General features: G+C 46.4%; 1 protein-coding gene across 4 annotated transcripts in view; it reads right to left on the bottom strand.

Annotated features, from left to right (window-relative positions):
* Nucleotides 1-11,473, bottom strand: part of GLG1 (golgi glycoprotein 1) — a 176,672-nt gene extending 165,199 nt beyond the window's left edge. For all 4 annotated transcript variants that reach the window (XM_073307096.2, XM_073307099.1, XM_073307098.1 and 1 more), the window contains exon 1: nt 11,115-11,473. In XM_073307096.2, coding sequence (XP_073163197.1) covers nt 11,115-11,417 — 303 coding nt within the window. In that variant the 5' untranslated portion in view covers nt 11,418-11,473. The remainder of the gene's footprint in view (nt 1-11,114) is intronic.
* Between the last annotated feature and the right edge of the window lie 13,647 nt (nt 11,474-25,120).

Raw genomic sequence — 25,120 nt, 5'->3', positions numbered from 1 at the left:
GTTTTCTGTGTATATAAAATCTCCCTACTGTATTTTCCACTGTATGTATCCGATGAAGTGAGCTGTAGCTCACGAAAGCTTATGCTCAAATAAATTTGTTAGTCTCTACAGTGCCACAAGCACTCCTTTTCTTTATACCCTCAATGAAATTTAAATGAAGAATGGCTGGTCACAAGCGTGCAACAAAGAAGGAAGCATAACTCAGTTTGAAGGTCTTCTTAAATAAGGCAAACATGGCATAATATAAGGCTTAGTTTTTCAACATATGCTGGGTGCTGTACCCTTACAGTAATTTGTCAATAAAAGGTCAATATTTAAGGAATGTCTCCACTGCAACAGAACACCTGAAGCTGGCCTGTGTCAACTGACTTGTGTTCGCAAGGCTCGGGCTACGGGACTACACAACTGCAATGCAGATGTTCAGACTTGGGATGGAGCATGGGCTCTGGGACCCCACAAGATAAGATACTTTTTGAAAGGAAAGGTGTAAAATAAAAAAGGTAATTAGCGAATACCTAATCTTTCCAATTATTCAGGTTAAAAACATTTCCAGTTATAAAAGAAGAGTGCTTGCCAAAGTGTCTGTAAAGCCTTTTAACCGTAAGAGCACATTCTCCAAAGACCAAAGGGTAGGCAAAGTTGAGCCACAGTACACATATGCAGGGAAATCATACTACTGAAGGAACATCCAGTTGTCATCTCCTGCAGAAACAAAACATCAAGGCACACAAGAAAAGTAATGCACCACCTGGGAACAATGAGGGCTTTGGAGAGGCCACTACTACCCCAGTGTGAGCATCTGCAGCAGTGCAAAAAGACACCACACCTCACAAGTGCACACCTGCACAGTTTCTTTGCCTTTGCAGCTGATGTCACTCAGACCTCATTCGTCTAAATCCAAAACTCAGTTTTCTTGCTAACCTATTGTCCCCTATACTTGACTCTCTCTGCTTAACTACTCTGGTCCATAACCAATTATCTGCTTACTGATTTATTCCTCAAATTTTTTTTTCTAACTCACTGATTCATCCAGAATTGTGGGTCTGTAGAATTTGCTGTCTTCCTGATTCATATAAAAAACCAACTCCCTGCAGGGCCACCCATTCGTACAGCTCTTCTCTCGCCATACCCTTCCCTGCATTGCAGCCTCTCCCTTTTTCTCCAGCAGCTCAATTTCCCATTCCTGTTACTCTCCCTGTGATAGGTCCCACCAGCTCTGTCTATGCCTCTCTCCCACGCCCATAATATCTGCCTCCAGTGGGATCTATCCCAAACTAGGCCTTCCTCCCATTCCAATCTTCATCTCCTGCAACTGATTCCATCCCCGGCTCCTTCTTTCCCTCCGCTCCATCCGACCACCCCCTGTCCCCTAACTGCCCCCCAGGACCTCCTAGCTCCCCCTTCCCCCGCCCCCTTACCATGCTGCTCAGAGCGGCAGGACAGACTTGATGGAAAGCCTAGGAGGTGGGCGGGCGCAAGCTGCACTGCTCGTGCGGCGGCATAGCTGTGGGGCGGAGGGAAGCGGGGGAGGGGCCGGGGCGAGCTTCCCTGGCCTGGAGCTCAGGGGCCAGGCACGACTGGCCCGCAGGCCATAGTTTGCCCACCTCTGGTCTAGAAGTACCTACATGGGGAAGAGATTCTGGTAATGGGCATCCCTTTAATGCAGCTGAAAAAGACATGAGATCTAATATTTGGAATTCAAAAGATGTGAACCCACAGCGTTCCTTGGTGAAGGCTTTACATAAAGACTGGATATCTTTAAGATATTCTGTAGCTCAAACAGAAGTTATGGTCTTAACAGCCAGTGTTTCAGACTACCACCATCCAGTTCCTGGTCAAATTTCAAATTATCCAATCAATTTACCAGGAAAGGCTAAGCTCCAGGAGAACGCACATTCATGCAGGATAAGAAAGCAAGATCTTTTTCTTGCCATTGCAATGTGTAAACATCCCATAACTTAAACGGTCAAGGATAATGAAGGATCTTCAATTACGTATTAAAAAAACAAAACCTTAGTTTCAAAATCCAGTTAAGACTGCTAAGTGTCAACAATGTAGTTATCTCACCCTTTACAAAACCCAAGCACTTAAAAGTAAAAATAGTTATGGATATTGTTTCATATCCAAAGAAATGCACATTTCATCATAACTGACAGATTTTAATGCACTTGTTACAGATTTCAGTATCTAAATATTTTCTTCCAAGAGATACTCAATGACTGCTTCTCCATAACGGAGCACCTCTGGCTAGACCCAAGAAACAGCATTTCAGCAGACTTCCACTGCACAAATGATTAAGGAACTTTTAGACATGAGTAAGAGGTCTCTCCACCCCATGCACTTTCAGAGCTTCTTGAAAGAGAAGGGTGCTGAGTCAGCTTTTTTAAAAATTGAATCTGCAAAAATGGACTCAAAAACAGGAAATAACTGTAGAGCAGGGGTTCCCAAACTTGGCTCATGGCTTATTCAGGGTAAGCCCCTGGCGGGCCGCGAGACACTTTGTTTACCTAAGCATCCGCAGATAGGGCCGCTCGCAGCTGCCAGTTGCCACGGTTCACCGTCCCCAGCCAATGGTAGCTACAGGAAGCGGAGGCCCTGCTATATAGCTTATTTAAGTCCTATGAATTAGCTACTAAAATGCCATTTACAAATGTTTAACTACTAAAGTCACAAAAGAGGGAAAAATTGGCTGTGCAATTACTCTTGCAAGCAGACAGAGGTCAAGCGAGGACCCACTAGCATCAAGGGCTACTTATGTCCTTGATTTTGGGCTCAAGAGCACAATCCCATCCTACCAAAAGCAGTTCTGTGGCTAAGCACACAGCTTCTACAGTGGACCTCTGTGGGATAGGGAAGTCATATCCTAAAGGAGACCTGGATGATACCCGACAGACGTTCTAGGTACCTAATTTGACTAACAGTTTATCAAGCAAATCTGAGTTGTAAAAACAGGAAGTCCGATTAATTTGAGGAAAGTGACTTCTAAGGAACAGAGAGAAGCTAAAGCAGCAAACTGCTTTACCTGGCCGTTTTAAAGTTAAATGCCAGAGCAATAGACGATTCTAGCCTCATTATATCAATAGTAATCATTCTGAAATTATGTATTATTTTTAAAAAAGGAAATCAGATGAAGCTATAATATTGAGAGCCTCAACTACAATTATAAAGCAATAGATATCTCAGTTTCAAAGCAGCTGCAATAGGATTTTTTGCTTAGGGCACCTTTCAGAGACTCTCAAAATGCTTCATAGACGGGCATAAGTATCATCTCCATTTTACAGATGAAGACACTGACGTACAGAAAGGTTAGATGATTTTATCTGCTTCCTGCAGCAAGTCAGGAATACAGCCCAGATGATCTTCCATCAACTATTGTATGCTAACTGCCCTGTAAGGAAAGACCTATACTGTTTCTAGGTTCTTGTATAGCTTCCACCATTATCATGCTATCTGAAGTGCCAGGCCCATTTCAAAGTCTAAAAATAAGATGGTGAAATTAATTCTATTGTTCTCAATTGAACATATCACGTTTGCAACTTTGAACCAAATTCTCAATGATTTAAGGAGGAGCTGATGTTTATTTAGGTGGAAACAAACACTTATGCAAGGTCAATACTGCCCTGCACTTTGGACTACATGGGTGTGAACTGCAGCACAGCAGAAGGGAACTAAAAGGTTCCTAGTTCATGTTACCATTCCTCTTTAAAGAGGTGCCTTTTAGTTCCTGCCCCAGGCCTCCACACAGGGCAGTTACAGCATAAGCACATTAGTGCACACAGCAATTCGCACTCTGCAGTGCAAAGTGCAGGCTGTACAGACAAGTCCTTAGACCTGATTACACTGTTTCCCTTTTACAGCCAGCTGCTTCACCCACCTTGGGAGGCAGTGTATCTATACAGTAATGACCATGGGCTGTGGGTCAGTTCTCAAATTCTAATCTTTGCTCAGCCACTGACTTGCTGTCTGGACTTGAGCAAATCGCATTATTTCTTTGCCTCAGAGTAGCCATCTATAAATGGGAACACTTATCACCTACCCCATAGGGGTGCTGTGAGAATTAGTTAATGTTTCAATGCTCTGTACATTTTAAAGCACAATAAGATGACCATTATATCAAGTTAGTTCAATGAGCAGGTAATACACACATAACCCATCCTTTTAACAGTAAGACTATTAAGCGCCTCTAACAATTCAGGAGGATGTCTAAGATGGTTCAGGAAACACTGACAGTTATGAAGTGAGCCCAATAACTTGTGTTTGGCTAAAGCATAGCTTCCAGAAAGGCCTCCAGTCTGAAACTAAAAAACATCAAGAAATGGAGAATCCATCACTTCCTTTGTAGTTTATTCCAATAATCAATCATCCTCAGTCTTCAAAATGTGTTCCTTGTTTCCAGTTTGAGCCTGGCTACAGTTTCCAGCCACTGATTCCGGTTATGCCTTTCTAACCTTGATTAAACAGCCTTTTACCATCCTGAATTTTCTCCCCAGGAAGGTACTTATACTTTAAAACATCAGAAATGTTTTTGCTGATGCCCCTGGAAAAGGACTCAGGGCGAGGGGGGGAGTGAGGGGAAGAAAGTTACTGTTGTACTGAGTATTGTTTTTGTTAACCCCTGTTTAACACATTCATGATAGCTTTTCTTCCAAATGTCTATGTTTGTAGGAGACTGATACCCCCAATTTTTCAACTGAGGGTTCTAAGAGACTGGACACAACCAATCCATCAACTGTGGGCTGAGAAAACACGCATTCTAGTTCTCTAGTCTCCATGAAATTATGCAGAAAAACCAGGAAACATGTGTTACTTTCCTTTGATATATCCAGAGTAACAAGTAGATATTAAAATAAAGGATGTTCAGGCTTTCGTTAGACATCATAAAAAAAACAAGGTCATATGGGGGCTAGTTCAATCTGCTGGGGTTAGCATACTGATGTATGAGCCAGCAACTCCCCCATTATTAACTTGCTGGTATGGGAAAGAAACCTAGCTGTCCAGGCAGAAGAGGACATTAGAAGCACTGGGTAACTCAAGCAGGTTATCATAGAATCATAGAATATCAGGGTTGGAAGGGACCTCAGGAGGTCATCTAGTCCAAAGCCCTGCTCAAAGCAGGACCGATCCCCAATTAAATCATCCCAGCCAGGGCTTTGTCAAGCCTGACCTTAAAAACTTCTAAGGAAGGAGATTCCACCACCTCCCTAGGTAACGCATTCCAGTGTATTCTCCACTTCAGGAGAATATTTAAGATATAGTATTAAGACAATCAGATCATGCTCAAGTTACCACAACCTACTTGGTGCTCAGCAGCCAGATTGCTTTTACAATCTTATTCATTACTTGTACTGCAAGACTGCTTAGAGGCCCTGTCAGGAACTGGGACCCTGTTGTGCTATTCATTGTACACACAATAAAAAGATAGTATCTCCTAAAACACTTTGCAATCTATTTTACTGGGCTCAGGATTCTTAACTTCCTCACCTTAAAATTTTGGTTTTAGAAAGAGTTATTGTATGGCCACCACTTTGCATGTTTGCTTTACAAACACTGTAGGACCTCTTAAATAAAGCCATAACTTTACAGAAGATGACTAGTTTTAGACAGCATTTGTTCCCGCAAACTCTTCCCTCCATTTCCAACCTGAAGGCAGGGTGTCTTGGATGACATATTGAACAGAATAAAGAGCATAGAGCACACCTTCCCACATGCTACTCAATGCTGGTTAGTAACTGGTTAACACTGTTGAGACTCAAAATACTGACGGGGTAAACTGCAGAAACTCTCAGTATGCAAAAAGTCAAGATACTGTAGGCCTTTCAAATAACCATTTTAATTTACTTCTCGGTAGTGAACCTTTGAGAGGTAAAAACAGATACTGATATATCATGACATTGCTCATCAGAACTATTACACTGCAGATTAATCATTGTGCTGTACCTGACAGTATCCTTTATCAGTCAAAAATCAAACAAACACATGGGATTCCGTTCAGACTGCAGAACTGTACCCTGGGAGTGAAATCAAAATCACATTGGATTGGATGATGCCCTGTCACAAAGTGGGGTGTAAACTAAAAGATTTATTTGTAGTGCTACTAGCCCCAGATGTCAGACACTACTAGAGCTTACGGAAGAATACCAGTGGACGGGTAAGATAAAGAGATGTATTGCAAGGGGAACAGAGAAAAGCAGAAGTGGTAGTAACAGAAAAACTGAAGAAAATGAAAGGGAGGGGCAAGAAGTGTCTACCCCAAAAACAGTATGGCTTCTCTAAAACGTGCTACCTCCCAAAAATCCCATTCAGGCATCAATTGAGTGGTATAAAACAACAGGAAGGGGTTAGTAACCCATGGTAAAACACAAAAATGGGCTATATCTGTAAAAAGTTATTTTATACCATTTTGAGACATGTCATGTTTTTTAATTAAACCTGAAAGACAGCTTAACTAAATAGCAAAAACTTCTAATTTAAGGTTAGAAAGAATCTTAGTTTGTTTGGGTGTTTTGTTTTGTTTTTTTAATTTAGGAAGTGATCACTGTCATTCCTAAGCCAATGGTACAAGCCCACCCCAATGAGGCTAACCATAAGTCACTGATATCTGCTAGCTCTGATAACAAAAGAGAAATGAGGACAGTTCTTAGCACATATTTCCACTTCACAAAATACCATTACTTATCAGAGGCACCAAGTACTGAACAGATCATAAGGACTGACCTCGAGTGTTCCCTCTAATATTTCTTACCCATGTGCAGAATGAATTTTGTTATGTGTACCAATATGGAGGTGATGTGTGACACACCTTCATATTGGTGCACGTAACAAAATTTATGTGGTGGGGCTGGGGCCGAGGGGTTTGGAGCATGGGTAGGAGTTCAGGGCTGGGGCAGAAGGTTGAGATGTAGGGATGCGAGGGCTCTGGCTAGGGGTACAGGATCTGGTGTGGGGCCAGGGATGAGGGGTTTGGGATGCAGGAAGATGGTCTGGGTCTACAGCGGGGAGAGAGGACTCCTCCCAGCTCTCTCTCTCCCCATAGCACCTGGGCTGGGATGGGGAGGGTGGGGAATAGGAGAGGCACCTCTCCCCACCACGGCAGCTCCAGGGCTAGGCTCACAGGTTCAGAGCTGGGTTCGGGCTGCCCAAGCCACGGCAGGTTGAGGGCCAGGCTAAGCTGGAGCCTGGGTAAGGACGCCCCTGCTGTGCCAGGTCCCCGGGCGGGTTCCCCGAGCACCTGCACCCCGCTAAAACCTGCTGTGCAGCCATGTGGCTTACAGGGAACTTAGCTAACCTCACCCCTCCTCCCCCAGCACTCCCTGAAGGTGCTTCCTAGAGCTTCAGATCTGATATTACCAGGCCGATATGGGGAAACTGGCACCACTGACTCCTATTGCAGCTACATGGTGGATAGAAATATATTGTGTTTATTTAACAACTTTCACTTCAAAGTGCTTCAAGCTACACAGATGTACAGACCTACATATGCAAAGAACCACTGAAGTCCTTCTGGGGCTGAGAACATCATACAGCGAAAACACAACAATGGAGTTAGGAGGTAAACCTCCGGAACACAAGGACACTGGAACAAGCCCCCTTAGTCTCCAGACCTAGCAAAGCAGTACTTTCCATAGGCACTGGGAGATACTGATTGATTTTTAAAAGTCAAAATGCCCCAACACTTCCCCTCAAAAATATTTTTTAAAAAAAAATTGTAAACAAAACACCAAAGCCAGTCCAAGCAGGAATTTTACTCCAAAAAGTCAAAACCAGAAACTCCATGAAGTCTGTCTGCTAGGGACTTTGCTAATAATGCCACTGATTTTTTGTAGAAGGCAATGAGATGCTATGGGGTGATTGGCAGCAGTATAAAATCTGAAGACAGATAAAAAGGATCCACTGGAGAAAGGCCATTTAACAACAGTAAAAGAAAAAGCATGCAGGACATGGCTAAACACACTGCATGTAAAAAGGCGGAGCCGGTGCCACAAGTACTACGCTCTTTTACACGGATACATTACAACTCATTAGTCAAATCTGAAGAAATGTCATGGTGCGCGACACACCTTCTAATTAGCAGGACAAGGTGGTTGAGGTGATATCTTTCATTGGACCAACTTCTGTTGGTGAAAAAGACACTCTTTTTTGAGCTACACAGAGCTCTTCTTCAGGTCCAGGAAAGGTAATCCGAATGTCACAGCTAAACAGAAGGTGGAACAGACAGTTTAGCACAAGTAGTAAATGCATACTGTAAGAGACAATTCAAGGTGAAGTGTCCAGGTAACACCTCTGCAGTCACAGAACAAAAAAGGGCGATGACTGGATTACAGATTGTTGTAATAAGCCATAAATCCAGTGTTTATTAAATCCATGATTTTTAGTTTCAGCAAATTTAATATGAATTTAAGATCCCAGGGTCATCATTTGAAGGAGTTGTGCAGGTTTCCTCTGAGGCTGAGGACTGAGAGGTCAGATATGGAGTGATTGCTCTGTGAAAAGTGTTTGCCCACAGATGATATGGTGCTTGTGTCTTATTTTTTGAGAGTTCATTTAAGTAACCTTTGGTTTCAGAGTAGCAGCTGTGTTAGTCTGTATTCGCAAAAAGGAGTACTTGGGGCAGCTTAGAGACTAACAAATTTAGTTGAGCATAAGCTTTCGTGAGCTACAGCTTACTTCATCGGATGCATTCAGTGGAAAACACAGTGCAGAGATTTATATACGTAGAGAACATGAAACAATGGGTGTTACCATACACACTGTAAGGAGAGTGATCACTTAAGGTGAGCTATTACCAGCAGGAGTGGAGACGGGACCTTTTGTAGTGATAATCAAGGTGGGCCGTTTCCAGCAGTTGACAAGAACGTCTGAGGAACGCTGGGGGGTGGAAACATGGGGAAATAGTAACTTTGTTTCACAACGTGTAACTATCAATCACAGAAGACAAAAAGCTTTTTGTTAAATTGAGAACTCAATGCAACCAGTCTCTTCTCTCACTCAAACAGGAATCTATCACACAGCTGGATTTTGCTGCCAATATGCTTTGAGCATATAGCTTTTGATTGCTCTTACAGACTTCTTACTAGTACCGCAGCTTCATATGTACCCCATTTATATGAGCACTTATAGAAAAATAAGAGGCAGATGTAAAACCACCACACATGTTCACCAAGTTGTTTTACTACAGCAGTAAAAATCACAACTCAACAAAAGAAAGGGCCCCACTTATAGGGTTATCAGAATCCCAGACCATGCTTTGATTCCTCTGCTCAGCTTACCATCCATCAAAAACATATATTAGATAAACTTAAGGGAGGATATAAAATTCTTTCAACATTAAAAGCCCAGTTGTTGTTTGAAGGGAGTAAGAAAAAATGAAACAAATGGACAAGCCACTCTTCTGAACAGATTGTAGGTTCATGCAATCCATCTGGTATCCTCCTTCCTGAAGTAGATGTTACCTGGTGCTTCAGAGGAAAGCAAAACCTTCAGTGCACCCAGGCCAGTTGTGCAGTACTGTATATCGAGAAGCAGGAGAAATGACTACCCTTCTCTTACCATAGAAAGCTTCTAATAAAAATTAAGTTCAGTGACAGTTTTTAATCCCAATCTCAATAGCTACATTAGGAAGTAATAATTTCTTCTTTCTAAATTTACTGGCCATTAATTTAAGCTAGTGAAACAGACCTAATGTGTACAGATGAAAAATACAGTATGATGCACATTCAACAGGAACTGACATATGAGTCAGAAAACAGATCCTGCAATCCCAGTACCTTGTCTCCAAACAGCAGTCTAATACCCAGTGTTTCAAAGAAAAGAGACCCACTATAATGCACCTAACCGATTACTGCTGTACATTGGATAGAGGAAGGGGATTCCTTCCCAGCCCGTAGGCTAAAGACCTGAAAGAGGACATGAGACACTCCTTTTTTCAATTAAATTTACTAGACAGCAGTTCAAATACATTTAACACACACCTAATCCTTCCCCAATCCTAGTAACTACTAACAAATAAGGACCAAACTGAATGAATGATAGCTTGACATGACTTAGTTTAATAAAGGCATCAATCCAGAATTCTGTGACCAAGAAAAATATGGCCATACTCTGGATACTCTATCAAAACACCTGCAACCCCATTTGTGGTATGAGCAGCACAATTATGAATACACAGTGTAATAATTACCATCAAGCTATCAAAAGATAAAAGCTCTAAACAGAGGTCAAGTACAGAATTAAGTTAACTGACAAAAGGGGGATCAAGTCCGGCTACCTCTACACAAAACAATACAGACAATTGTACTGCCCTTCACCAGTGGCTCTCAACCTTTTCAGACAAATGTACCTCTTTTCAGGAATCTGATTGGTCTTGTGTACCCTCAAGTTACACCTCACTTAAAAACTATTTGCTTACAAAACCAGACATAAAAATACAAGTGTTGCAGCACACTACTACGGAAAAAGTTGCCTACTTTCTCATTTATGCCATACAGTTATAAAATAAATCGACTGAAATATAAATATTGTACTTACATTTCAATGAATAGTGTATAAAAGCAGTATAAACAAGTCATTGTATGTATGACACTTTAGTTTGCACTCACTTTGCTAGTGCTTTTTATGTAGCCTGTTGTAAAACCAGGCAAATACCTAGAGGAGTTGATGTAGCCCCTGGAAGACCTCTGTGTACCCCCAGGGATACATGTACCCCTGGTGAGAATCACTGCCCTACGCGCTGTCATCATTCAGCAGCATTTGCAATTTAAACACCAAAGAAGTAATCGTGGTGCCGTCAGGGCCTCAGCTCTAAATCAGAGGGGAGGGTGCCCCCCACGAACCACACTCCCCTCCCCGCCAGCAGCACCACGGCCAGTGCTCCCACCCCAGCAGGCGCAGAGGCACGGCCAGGGTCCCTCCGCAGGCTCTCACCCGGCCCGCAGGCTCTCACCCGGCCCGCAGGCTCTCACCCGGCCCGCAGGCGCCCCGCGCCCCCCCCCCGACGCACGCCGCGAGCAGACCCTGCCTCTGCCCCTCTCGCCCCCCCCCGGCGCCCTCAGCTCCCGCCAAGCCGCCAGGCAGCGGCCGGGCTAGCAACTCCCCGCGCCCGCCCCGCGCCCGCCCACCTCTCTCACGTCCTGCAGGCACTCCAGCACGGCCAGGTTGTTGGCCCAGCTGTGCTTGGGGCAGACCCGGCTCACGTCCTCGCGGCAGGCGGGCTCGTCCGCCAGCTTCCACCCGCCGCTGGAGCCGCCGCGGGGCCCCCGGCCCCCGGGGCCCGGCCCGCCCGCCGGGACCTGCTGCGGGGCGCCCGGGCCAGCTGGCCCCAGGCCGGGCCCCTCTGCGGCCGGCTCCGCGGCCGAGAGCGAGAGCAGCAGCAGCGCCAGCGGGCCTGGCCAGCGGCTCCGGACACGTCCGCACGGCGCCATCTTGGATCCGACACCCTCCAGCCCGCTTGCCGCCCCACCGCACGCAGCGCGTATGCAAATCAGCGCGCCGCCACGGGATGACGCCACCGCGCAGCCGGGGGGGCCGCCAGGGCCTGGACCGATCCGCCCCCAGCACAGAGCCACGCCCCTTTCTCTGGCGCGGGCGGCCCAGCCGTGTCAGGATCCGCGCGCCGCGCATGCGCTCGCCCCTCCCGCGCCTGTCCGTGGCTGGCGCCGGCCGCGCCCAGCGCCTGAGCTCCGCCTCCTCCCGCCGCGGGGCTCTGAGGCCCCCGGGCCCCGCCAGCGCCCCCGGCCTAGCGCCCTCTGCTGGCGAGCCCCGAGCTCTCGCCTTCGGGTCGGCCGAGTCCCGTCGCGGCAGGCCCGGCTGCAGGCGGGGGCGGAGCGGCCGGGGCCGCGGAGAGGCCTGCGCGTGGCAAGGCAGGTGGGGACGGCGTGGGCCGCTGCCCCGGGCTCTGTCCGCAGTCACGCGGGGCGGGACCGGTGGCCAGCCGGGCCCCAAAGGTCGTTAATCCAGATCGTGTGGTCGCCTGGCACTGCGCGGGGGCGCCTGCGAGTGTGTGACTTAAAGCGGTGTCAGCGGCCCGCGCGGTGCGCAGCGCACTGCTGAGCCCGCCTGTGCCGGCCTCCAGAGCAGCCGCCTGTGGGTCCCCGTCCGCAGAGAGAGCAGGCGGCCTTGCGCCGCCTCAGAGACGGGCGCGCTTAGCCCAGCAGGAGCGTCGGTGAGCTGCAGCTCAGGAAAGCTCATGCTGGGATGAGTGTGTTAGTCTCTGAGGTGCCGCAAGGCCGCCTGCTCTCTCTGTTCTACTGTTCAGTCCGCCGTGACCCATGGCCAGAAAGGGTTAAGCAGCTCCCAGGCTAAATGACCCAGATTCAACCGTTAGGGACGTGGTGGCACATAGTGTTTGTGCTTTTGTACATTTATACGTATCTATTGGTGGGGGTTAACCGTGTAATCAAACAGGTCCTAGCTATGCGGTATTCCGTTAATTCAGAGATCAAAAGGAGATCCTAACGTTTAAATGAACTGTAAAAATAGTAAAAAGAAAAGGAGGACGTGTGGCACCTTAGAGAGTAACCAATTTATTTGAGCATAAGCTTTCGTGAGCTACAGCTCACTTCATCGGACGCATACTGTGGAAACTGCAGAAGACATTATATACACAGAGACCATGAAACAATACCGCCTCCCACCCCACTCTCCTGCTGGTAATAGCTTATCTAAAGTGATCACTCTCCTTACAATGACAGGTTTCAGAGGAACAGCCGTGTTAGTCTGTATTCGCAAAAAGAAAAGGAGTACTTGTGGCACCTTAGAGACTAACCAATTTATTTGAGCATGAGCTTTCGTGAGCTACAGCTCACTTCATCAGATGTTTACCGTGGAAACTGCAGCAGACTTTATATACACACAGAAATCATGAAACAATACCTCCTCCCACCCCACTGTCCTGCTGGTAATAGCTTATCTAAAGTGATCAACAGGTGGGCCATTTCCAGCACAAATCCAGGTTTTCTCACCCTCCACCCCCCCACACAAATTCACTCTCCTGCTGGTGCTAGCCCATCCAAAGTGACAACTCTTTACATAATCAAGTCGGGCTATTTCCTGCATAGATGAAGGTTTTCTCACATCCCCCCCACCCCCATACACACACAAACTCACTCTCCTGCTGGTAATAGCTCATCTAAACTGACCATTCTCCAGGTTTAAATCCAAGTTAAACCAGAACATCTGGGGGGGGGGGTAGGAAAAAACAAGAGGAAACAGGCTACCTTGCATAATGACTTAGCCACTCCCAGTCATTCTCCTTACAATGTGTATGATAACCAAGGTGGGCCATTTCCAGCATAAATCCAAGTTTAACAAGAATGTCTGGGGGGGGCGGGTAGGAAAAAGCAAGGGGAAATAGGCTACCTTGCATAATGACTTAGCCACTCCCAGTCTCTATTTAAGCCTAAATTAATAGTGTCCAATTTGCAAATGAATTCCAATTCAGCAGTTTCTCACTGGAGTCTGGATTTGAAGTTTTTTTGTTTTAAGATAGCGACCTTCATGTCTGTAATTGCGTGACCAGAGAGATTGAAGTGTTCTCTGACTGGTTTATGAATGTTATAATTCTTGACATCTGATTTGTGTCCATTTATTCTTTTACGTAGAGACTGTCCAGTTTGACCAAGGTACATGGCAGAGGGGCATTGCTGGCACATGATGGCATATATCACATTGGTGGATGTGCAGGTGAACGAGCCTCTGATCGTGTGGCTGATGTGATTAGGCCCTATGATGGTGTCCCCTGAATATATATGTGCACACAGTTGGCAACGGGCTTTGTTGCAAGGATAGGTTCCTGGGTTAGTGGTTCTGTTGTGTGGTATGTGGTTGTTGGTGAGTATTTGATTCAGGTTGGGGGGCTGTCTGTAGGCAAGAACTGGCCTGTCTCCCAAGATTTGTGAGACAAACACCTACAAGATCTCTATCAAGCATTCTTACAACTACAATACCCACCTGCGGAAGTGAAGAAACAGATTGATAGAGCCAGAAGAGTACCCAGAAGTGACCTACTACAGGACAGGCCTAACAAAGAAAATAACAGAACGCCACTAGCCGTCACCTTCAGCCCCCAACTAAAACCCCTCCAACGCATTATTAAGGATCTACAACCTATCCTGAAGGATGACCCAACACTCTCACAAATCTTGGGAGACAGGCCAGTCCTTGCCTCCAGACAGCCCCCCAACCTGAAGCAAATACTCACCAACAACCACATACCACACAACAGAACCACTAACCCAGGAACCTATCCTTGCAACAAAGCCCGTTGCCAACTGTCCCCACATATCTATTCAGGGGACACCATCACGGGGCCGAATAATATCAGCCACACGATCAGAGGCTTGTTCACCTGCACATCCAATGTGATATATGCCATCATGTGCCAGCAATGCCCCTCTGCCATGTACCTTGGTCAAACTGGACAGTCTCTACGTAAAAGAATAAATGGACACAAATCAGATGTCAAGAATTATAACATTCATAAACCAGTCGGAGAACACTTCAATCTCTCTGGTCACGCAATCACAGACATGAAGGTCACTATCTTACAACAAAAAAACTTCAAATCCAGACTCCAGCGAGAAACTGCTGAATTGGAATTCATTTGCAAATTGGACACTATTAATTTAGGCTTAAATAGAGACTGGGAGTGGCTAAGTCATTATGCAAGGTAGCCTATTTCCCCTTGCTTTTTCCTACCCGCCCCCCCAGGCGTTCTTGTTAAACTTGGATTTATGCTGGAAATGGCCCACCTTGGTTATCATACACATTGTAAGGAGAGTGGTCAGTTTGGATGAGCTATTACCAGCAGGAGAGTGAGTTTGTATGTATGTGTGTGTGTGTGTGTGTGTGTGTGTGGGCGGGGGGGGGTGATAAAACCTGGATTTGTGCTGGAAATGGCCCACCTTGATTATCATGCACATTGTAGGGAGGGTGGTCACTTTGGATGAACTATTACCAGCAGGAGAGTGAGTTTGTGTGTGTATGGGGGTGGGGGGTGAGAAAACCTGGATTTGTGCTGGAAATGGTCCACCTTGATTATCATACACATTGTAAAGAGAGTGGTCACTTTGGATGGGCTATTACCAGCAGGAGATTGAGTTTGTTGATGGGGGAGGGGAGGGCGGAGGGTGAGAAAACCTGGATTTGTGCTGGAAATGGCCCAACTTGATTATCGTACACATTGTAAGGAGAGTGATCACTTTAGATAAGCTATTACCAGCAGGAGAGTGGGGTGGGAGGAGGTATTGTTTCATGGTCTCTGTGTATATAATGTCTTCTGCAGTTTCCACAGTATGCATCCGATGAAGTAAGCTGTAGCTCACAAAAGCTTATGCTCAAATAAATTGGTTAGTCTCTAAGGTGCCACAAGTCCTCCTTTTCTTTTTGCGAATACAGACTAACACAGCTGTTACTCTGAAACCTGTAAAAATAGTGATATCACTGTATTCATATCTCTTTGAAATGAATATCAAATCACCTGCGAATTGTGGAAAACAGGCAATTGCTTTTTGTTTATCCCTGTAGCTAATTACTGGTGAAGCTTAGGAAATAGGTCTACTTCAAAGTCTCCATGATTGCCCATTGTTCGCCTAAGGACTCTGAGCTGTCAAAAGAAGGCCTGGAACTGTATAAAGATATCTTGGGTCCTGATCCTTTTTATATCATTTCTGCTTGATGCTTCATGCGGGGAAAGGTTGAGTCGTAAGACTGAGATCTCCAGTCCCATCTGGATCACCCTGATTGTGAACATTGGACTATAACTTATGGACTAATTTTAAAATAACTCTTTGCAACTATGAAGCACACCATCTCCACTATGAATCTGATCTCAGAACTGTACTCATGTCTGTACGTAAACTGATCTTTTAACCAGTACTCTCTCTCTTCTTTAATAAATTTTAGTTTAGTTAATAAGGATTAGCTGTAAGTGTGTATTTGGGTAAGATCTGAAATATTCATTAACCTGGGAGGCAATGTGTCTGATCCTTTGGGATTGGTAGAACCTTCTTATATGATGAATAAGATTGTCAGTAGTCCTCATCATATTTGACTTGGGGGTGTGGGTGGAGGCTTAAGGCTGGGATGCTTTAAGGGCACTGTGTTGTCAGCTAAAGCTGGGTACCAGTAAGGTATTATAGAAGCTATTTTGTGCTTGCTTGGTAAATCTAAGTATTGGAATATCCACCAGCTTTGGGGATAGTCTGATCCATTCTTTGCAGTTTACCCTAATTGAGTGACCACAGTATGGCTCCCCTGGGATTCTGGTCACAGTGGCAGTATGAGAAAATATCTTATTTGAGCTTACTTCAGCCATACCTGGCAGTACATTAAAGATCTTATGATGAACACATCTGTTGTGTAGGTCACTCAGAAGCAAGCTTCATAGTCAGCCATATCTGGTACAGGAACATGACATGGAGTCAGAAGTAAGCTACAACCAAAGGAGAACAGAAACAGAAGGAAAAAAGCAACAAAGGTTGCAAAAAGAAGGAACAAAGCAACAAAGTTTGCAGGATCTCATCAGCATGCCACTCTTCAATGCCCAGAGAACTTCTGCTTTGACAAATGGATAGACTGGACCCCGTATTTTGCAAGATTTGTAATTGCAAATAAGTTCCACACAAAAATCCTAGAGCTATATAGGTATCATCTTTAATTTTTGCTATGAGGAAGCATGCAGAGCATCTCTTTAAATCCTTTGACTTTAACTGATGACACAAAGATGACTGTGAAAGGGTTCTAGCTGTGTTTGATGCATACTTTATACCTTAGAGAAATGTGGTTTATGAAAGAGCACGTTTTCACCAGAGAATTCATGAGCCAGGGGAAAATGTTGAATGTTTTATAAGAGGCCTGCATACTGTGGCGTTGCACTTTATATGATTTTATGAAAATATCCTAATGAGTGTGAATATAATGTAACTGGAATATGCTTCATGCAAAAGGTCTCTTGTAAGGTGTCATTACAAAGCTTATAATCTACTAAGTGTGGTCATCATATTGGTACGTATGTATCATTCTTGTATCTGAAAAAGAAATGGGAAATATAACTCTGAGGGCCTATTGTAATTATGCAAAGTGTGGGCCATTAATGGTGGTTTGGAATCTTGATGGCTCCCGGCAACCAGGACAATTGACTGTGGATGGCTCTGTTTGCAGGCTGGCCTTCCTGTGAGTCAGGCTGGGAGGAATGAAGGCTTGGGGTCTCACAGGACATGTGCCATGTCACCTGGTCCTGGAATCCATCTTAAACCTGGTGCTTTTCCATTTAGAAGGAGGGGTGGGGATGCAGAGAAACAAAAAATTCCCGCATTGTGCCAAAGCTTTATAAGGGGGTGGAACAGAACAAAGGGGGCTACAATCATGAGAAATCCCCTCGCTACCACCTGAGCTGGAACAAGGGCTGTACCAAGGGAAAGGATTGTGCCCAGACTAGGAAGGCCTCCAGTCTGTGATAGAAGTTTACTGAAACATCTGAGGGTGAGGCTTTATCTGTATTCAGTTTTTTTACTGTACTAGGCTTAAACTTGCGGGTTTTATTTTATTTTGCTTGGTAATTCACTTTGTTCTGTCTGTTATTACTTGGAACCACTTAAATCCTACTTTTGGTATTTAATAAAATCACTTTTTACTTATTAATTAACCTAGAGTAAGTATTAATACCTGGGGGGCAAACAGCTGTGCATCTCTCTCTATCAGTGTTATAGAGGGTGAACAATTTATGAGTTTACCCTGTATAAGCTTTATACATGGTAAAATGGATTTATTTGGGGTTTGGGCCCCATTGGGAGCTGGGCATCTGAGTGTTGGAGACAGAAACACTTCTTAAGCTGTTTTCCAGTTAAGCCTGCAGCTGTTAGGGGACATGGTTCAGACCTGGGTCTGGGTTTGTAGCAGACTAGCTTGTCTGGCTCAAGCAGGCAAGGTTCTGAAGTCCCAAGCTGGCAGGGAAACGGCTTAGAGGTAGTCCCAGCATATCAGTTGGCAGTTCCCAAAGGGTTTTCTGTGATCCAACCTGTCACATATACATTGGTTGAAAACTGATTTGGGGAATGCAAAAAACATGACAGTATCAGAGACAGGATGGTTATTGGGTTAACAGATAAAAATCTTTCACAGCAGCTACAATTGAAGACAGACTTGATCCTAGCCATAGCTATACAGAAGCAAAGCAGTTTGAACAACAGACCAAAAGGTAGGGGGAAACCTGAAACACCTGAAACTACCTTAGAAGCTATAAAGATACTTGAGTGTTAAAACTCATCATCATAAAACCTATGTGGCAAGGAGAGAGAACTCCCAGAACCAGAGGGACAAATTCCAGCCTGCATGCTCAAGGTATGGAAAAGTCATATTCCAAGAGATGTCTGTCCAGACAGAGGTGCACGGTGTAATAAATGCAGAAAATGGGGAAGTTACTCACCTTGCAGTAACTGAAGTTCTTTGAGATGTGTGTCCCTGTGGGTGCTCCACTCTAGGTGTTGGTGCGTCCTGGCACCATTGATCGGAGATTTTTGGTAGCAGTGCCTGGTCGGGACGCAGACACTCAGTTGGTATCTCCCATCTCGTTGGAATCTTCGTGAGCACCTGCATCCCGCACTCCCCTCAGTTCCTTCTCTACTGTGGCGCGATTATACTAGTACTCCAAAGTAGAGGGGAGGTGGGTGGGGAGTGGAGCACGCACAGGGACACACATCTTGAAGAACTTCAATTACTGCAAGGTGAGTAACTTCCCCTTCTTCTTCGAGTGCTGTCACTGTGGGTGCTCCACTCTAGGTGAATGTGTAGCAGTACCCACTATCGTCAGTGGGACTTTGGAGATAAGGCAGTGAGTACTGTAGAGAGTACTGTATGGCCTACTATGGTGTCTGCTGTGGTATCTTGCGTGATAGAATAGTGTTTGGCAATCGTGTGTTCAGATGACCATGTAGCCACTCAACAGAAGTCAGAAATGGGTACGTTATGTAGGAAGGCAACGGATGTCGACACAGCTCGAGTGGAATGAGTTCTAATGCCTTCGGGCGGTTGAATATTTTGAATATTGTAAGAGGATCTGATGCAGTCAGAGAACCACTTGGACAGACATTGTTTAGAGATAGCCGTACCTTTCGATCTTTCGGTGATGGAGACAAAGAGTCATGGAGATTTACGAAATGGCTTAGTCCTGTCTAACTAAAAGGCAGTTGCTTGCCTGACATTGAGAGTATGTAGGGATGCCTCGTGTGGAGTCTTGTGAGGTTTGGGATACAAAATAGGCAAGTATATTGGTTGGTTAAGGTGGATACTACCTTAGGGAGAAATTCAGGATGTGGTCTCAGAGTGACTTTGTCTTTGGAGAAGATTGTGTAGGGAGGATGGGCCATCAGGGCGCTTATTTCACCTACTCTCCTTGCTGATGTTATTGCAACTAAGAAAGCCACCTTCATGGACATATGGAGAAGAGAGGAGGTAGCCAAAGGCTCGAATGGAGGTTTCATGAGAGCGTGAAGAACGAGGTTAAGATTCCATGTAGCTGCCGTTGGGTAAATTTCAGGGTAGCAATTTTGCAGGCCCGTGAGAAATCGTTTTATGGTGGGGTGGGTAAAGCGTGAATAACCTTCTAACAGGTCATGTAAGGTGGTAAGTGCCGCCAGGTGTACTTTGATGGAGCTGAGCGAAAGTCCGTCCTGTTTTAGTTTCAGGAGGTAGTCTAGAATGTTAGGGAGGGTCACCGTATTGGGCATTAAGTGATTAACTTACTTCTGCAGGTAAGTTTTACGAGTGGAGTTTTTTCTACTGTGCAGGAGGATGTATCGGACTTGCTCGGAACAGGCTAGTTCATGGGTTTAGAACCATGAAGGAACCAGGCTGTCAGGTGGAGCTTTTGGAGCTGCGGGTGAAGAACCCATCCATTGGGAAAGGAGATCTGGTTTTTTGGGGAGAGCCCGTGGATGACGGGAGGACATGCGGAGTAGGTAAGGATACCACGTCTGTCTCTGCCAAGCAGGGGCAATAAGGGTGACCCAGGCCTTGTCGTCTATGATCTTCCAAAGAACCCTGTGTAGCAGAGGGATTGGTGGGAAGGTGTAGAGGAGAGAGTTGTTCCATGGGATGAGGAACGTGTCTCCTACAGATGCAGTCCCGAGTCTCGCTCTGGAGCAAAACAGCCGATATTTTTGATTCTGGGTTGTGGCAAAGAGGTCTACTGATGGGATATCCCAGAGGGAGAAGATCTGTTGAAGTACTGCGGGATGCAGTTCCCATTCGTGTTCTGTTGAGAAGTGTCTGCTGAGTGTGTCGGCAGTAGTGTTGTGGCAGTCTGGTAGGTAGGAAGTGATGATTTGTATTTGATGTTGTATGCACCAATTCCACAGTTGGATGGCTTCCATCCATAGGGAATGTGATCGGGCTCCCCCTTGTCTGTTGATGTAGTACATACATGCTATGTTGTCTGTTAAGACCCAAATAGATTTGTTCTTTATGAGGGGAAGAAAGTGAAGGCATGCTCGCCTCACAGCTCTGAGCTCTAAGATTTATGTGTAGGTGCGTCTCTGATGCGGACCATCGGCCTTGTGCCCTGTGTCCCCCTAGATGCGCTCCCCAGCCAATTAGGGAAGCGTCCGTGGTGAGCATGAGTGTTGGGGATCGTTGCTGGAAGTGAACCTCCATGCAGAGGTTTTCTGGTCTTGTCCACCAATGTAGGGAAGCTAGAACATTGGGAGGAGGAGTTAGCAGCGTCCTTAAGGTGTGTCTTTTGGGTTTGAAATTGGAGTTGAGCCAGCCCGGAAGACATCTCATGTGTAGCCTGGCAAACTGGACCACAAAGGCGGTGGCTGCCATGTGACCAAGGAGCTGTAGACAGATTCTTGCTTGCGTCCTGGGACGCATAGAGAGCGTACATGTGAGCTGTGTGATAGCAAGGAATCTCTGATATGGGAGCGAGACTGTGCTCTGGCTTGAGTTGAAATGAGTTCCGATGAACTCGATCTGTTGTGTAGGTGTCAGGGTGGATTTTTGGATGTTTATTTGGAGGCCTAGGCTGTGAAAGAAGGAGATAGCGAAATGGGTAGCTTGAAGTGTCTCGCCATAGGAGTTGCCCTTGATGAGGCAATCATCCAGATAGGGGAAAAGTGTGATCCCATGTTTGTGGAGGTGAGCCACGACCATGGCTAGAGTTTGGAAAAGACTCTTGGCGCTGTGGAGAGGCCAAAAGGAAGAAAGAACTCTTTATTGAAAATGGTCATGACCGATTGTGAATTGTAGGAAGTGTCTTTCAGCTGAATGAATTGATATATGAAAATAAGCGTCCTGTAGGTCGAGGGCTGTGAACCAGTCCCCTTGATCCAGTGCAGGAATTATTATGCCCAGTATGACCATCTTGAATTTTTGTATCCTCACCAATTTGTTCAGTCAGCATAGATCTAGTATAGGCCTCCATCCCCCGGTCTCTTTGTGGGTCAGAAAGTGATGGGAGTAGAACCCTTTCCCTCGATGTTGCATTGGCACAGGTTCCGCTGTGCCTAGCTGGAGAAGGTGAGCCACTTCTGTGCAAAGTAGGTGCTCATGAGAGGGGTCCCTGAAGAGGGACGGGGAAGGGTAGGAGGATAGGATATGAATGGGATAGAGTAACCGGACTGAACTATTTCGAGGACCCAGTGATCCTGTGTAATACGCTGCCAGGCATGTTGGAAACTCTGGAGCCGGTGACCAAATGGGCAAGTAGGCTGTGGAATCAAGGGGTGGTCACGCAGACCCTCAACCAACGTTTCAAAATTGTTGTTTATTCCCGGATGGGTGGGAGGTGGTTGCTTGAACTTGATTTTGTTTGCGCTTAGGGGTCTAGAGCGATTCCTATTCACGTCATATGGTTTGGGTTGAGGCCGATAATATTGTTGTGTGCATGGTCTTTGGTAAGGTTGGTATCGTTGTCTCCTGGGAAGAGATGGGTGAATACCCACGGTGTGCAGTGTCGCTCTAGAATCTTTCATAGTGTGAAGTAGTTCATCAGTTTTTTTGGAAAACAGTTTGTCTTTATGAAAGGGGAGGTCCTCCACTTTGGTCTGCAGATCTTTATGGATGCCAGATGCAGAAAGCCATGAAGATCTGCGCATCACCACAGCAGTTGCAGTAGTACGGGCTGCTGTGTCCGCCGTGTCTAAAGAGGCTTGTAGGGCCGTTCTGGAAATCAATTGGCCTTTGCTCAGAATTGATTTAAAGTCCGCTCTCCTATCCTCTGGAATGTAGGAGGCAAATTCAAAAAGTTTATTGTAGTTATCAAAGTCATAGCTGGCGAGGCGTCCAGAGTAGTTTGCAATCCTGAATTGTAGAGTGGAGGACGTGTAAACCTTGCGACCCAAGTCCTTGTCTTGCAGGGTGGGCCGATATTGTGGCTGTTTCGTCCTTTGTGCGACTGCATCCATGACGAGAGAGTTCAGCTGTGGGTGAGAAAATAGGAAGTCAGCATCCTTAGCAGGAACATAGTATTTACGTTCGGCCTTTCTGCAGGTAGGTAATAAAGAAGCTGGAGTTTGCCAGAGAGTGTCAGCTGGTTCCACTAGTGCTTCATTTATAGGGAGCGCGATCTTTGAGGGTGCAGAGGGTTGAAGGATTCTGAGGAGTTTGTGTTGTGTCTCCTGAACCTCTTCTAGGGGGATGTCTTGACTGAGTACCACCCTCTTGAAAAGCTCTTGAAATTGTTTACAGTTGTCCGTGTTCTGTGGAGGTGGGGGTGGGGAGAGGGCTCCGTCTGGAGCAGATGAAGAATTAGGGTTCGGTGAGTCAGGATATGGTTTGTAGCTCACATTCTCAGGAGGGGGTTCAGGTACTCTAGAAGTGGACGGAGCTGGAGTTCGAGGCACAGAAGCGGGTAGTGGTTTCGTGGAAGAGGTCTGAGGATGAGTGGTAGGAGGATGTGGCCAAGGGTACCACTGGGGCCAAGGCACAGAGTAGGAGAACCCAGGTGCAGTCCATGGGGGGCGGGACGGGAGGGAAAGTAGGGAAACTGAGGCTGGTGGCTGTGGACCGTAGCCTGAGGTGGAAGAGGGTTCGGTGGAGGAGGAGAGGCAGGTGGGGAGAACTCTGCCTGCTGCTGTATATCGGGATCACTGTCAGTGAAGGTAGTTAGTGCAGGTGGTGAGAGCGGCTGTTCGAAGAGTGAGCCCTGTGTATCCAGGAGAGGAGAGTTAGGCTCAGGTGGCACTGTGAGGTCACATTGAGTGAGGAACTGCTGCTCCTGCTCCCTGGGCTGCACCCAGCCTGGACTGTGCTCTCGTGCATTAGCGAGTGAACATGAAAGTGTCAGCGGTGCCACGGTCTGTTGGAGGTGCCCTGCAGGGGGTCGGCTGCTGGTGCCGGGGCAGGAGGCAGGCTCAGAGACGACATTCTCCCCGGCACCGGGGCAGAGCGCGCAGTTGGCGCTGCGGCTATTTTTCACGCAGGGGGGTCAGTGCTGATGTCCTTGTCGGCACCGGGGCAGAGAGGGTTTTAGTGCTGAGGCGCTTGGTGCTGCAGAAACCTTCCCAGTACAGGAGGTCGGGTTCCTGCCTCCACGGTCTGTGGGAGCCGTGGCTGAGGCTTTAGAAAGAGCTGAGGCACCTGCCTGTGGCACGGTCAGCACAGAGGGTAAGGATCTCGTGGGAGACCCTTTACCCTTGTCAGAGTCTCTCCTATGAGACTGCTGTGCTTTTTGCCTCTGTTCCAAAGAGGGTGAAGCAACGCTCCCCACTGGTTCAGATCTGCCCGGGGAGCGTGTAGGAGCAGGTTTAACTTTCCCCGTCTCTGAAAGCCGCAGGTCCCTGTCGCGCCGAGCCCTTGACTTGAGGCTCGTAGAGCGGACGCACTTTGCAGGGATGTGGGTTTCCCCAAGGCAGTTCACACAATGTGAGTCCCATCGGACCGTGGCATGGAGTCCTGACAGGAAACACACTTTTTGAATCCTGAAGCCCCTGGCATTATGATCTAGAAATGGCAGGGGAGAGTGTCTCAGCAGGAGACAAGCCTGAAGTGAAAAGGTTTTTTTGTTGTTTGTTTGTTGTTTGTTTTTTAACTAAGTAACTATGTAACTACACTAAAGGAAGGGAAACAACTGGGATGTAACTAATAACTATTTCTATATTCTTTGTTACTTTTTTGCTACAGAGATCAGGGAAGGGAAGTAGCACTGCCCCGAGACCCGTCTTCAGCCAGGGATGGTTGAGAAGGAACTGAGGAGGGTGCAGGATGCAGGCGCTCAGGAAGATTACAACAAGATGGGAGATACCAACTGAGCACCTGCATCCCGACCAGGAGCTGCTACCAAAAATCTCCGATCAACGGCACTGGGTCACACCGACACCTAGAGTGGAGCACCAACAGGGACAGCACTCGAAGAAGAAATTGACAATTTACAGCTGTTTGCTGCACCAAAGCAGTCAGGGAGTTGACTTGTTACAGACAGACAGTCAGTCAATAGCTATTCTTACTGGGATCTATCACTTGTGATGACCTAGCGCCTACCTAGGAATCCCTGTTGAGGTTACAGGGACAAACCATCCCAATGAGTTGAAAGAATAGTAAATATGGCAGACGACCAGCTTGGCTTAATGGTGAAATCCTAGCGGATCTTAAACATAAAAAAGAAGCTTACAAGAAGTGGAAGGTTGGACATATGACCAGGGAAGAGTATAAAAATATTGCTCGGGCATGTAGGAATGTTATCAGGAGTGCCAAATCGCACCTGGAGCTGCAGCTAGCCAGAGATGTCAAGAGTAACAAGAAGGGTTTCTTCAGGTATGTTGGCAACAAGAAGAAAGCCAAGGAATGTGTGGGCCCCTTACTGAATGAGGGAGGCAACCTAGTGACAGAGGATGTGGAAAAAGCTAATGTACTCAATGCTTTTTTTGCCTCTGTTTTCACTAAGAAGGTCAGCTCCCAGACTGCTGCGCTGGGCATCACAAAATGGGGAAGAGATGGCCAGCCCTCTGTGGAGATAGAGGTGGTTAGGGACTATTTAGAAAAGCTGGACGTGCACAAGTCCATGGGGCTGGACGAGTTGCATCCGAGAGTGCTGAAGGAATTGGCGGCTGTGATTGCAGAGCCATTGGCCATTATCTTTGAAAACTCGTGGCGAACGGGGGAAGTCCCGGATGACTGGAAAAAGGCTAATGTA

This window comes from Lepidochelys kempii, chromosome 12, assembly GCF_965140285.1.
Source record: "Lepidochelys kempii isolate rLepKem1 chromosome 12, rLepKem1.hap1, whole genome shotgun sequence".
Taxonomy (NCBI): Eukaryota; Metazoa; Chordata; order Testudines; family Cheloniidae; genus Lepidochelys; species Lepidochelys kempii.
The sequence above is the reverse complement of the archived record's forward strand: the minus strand, read 5'-3'. Positions and strand labels throughout refer to the sequence as shown.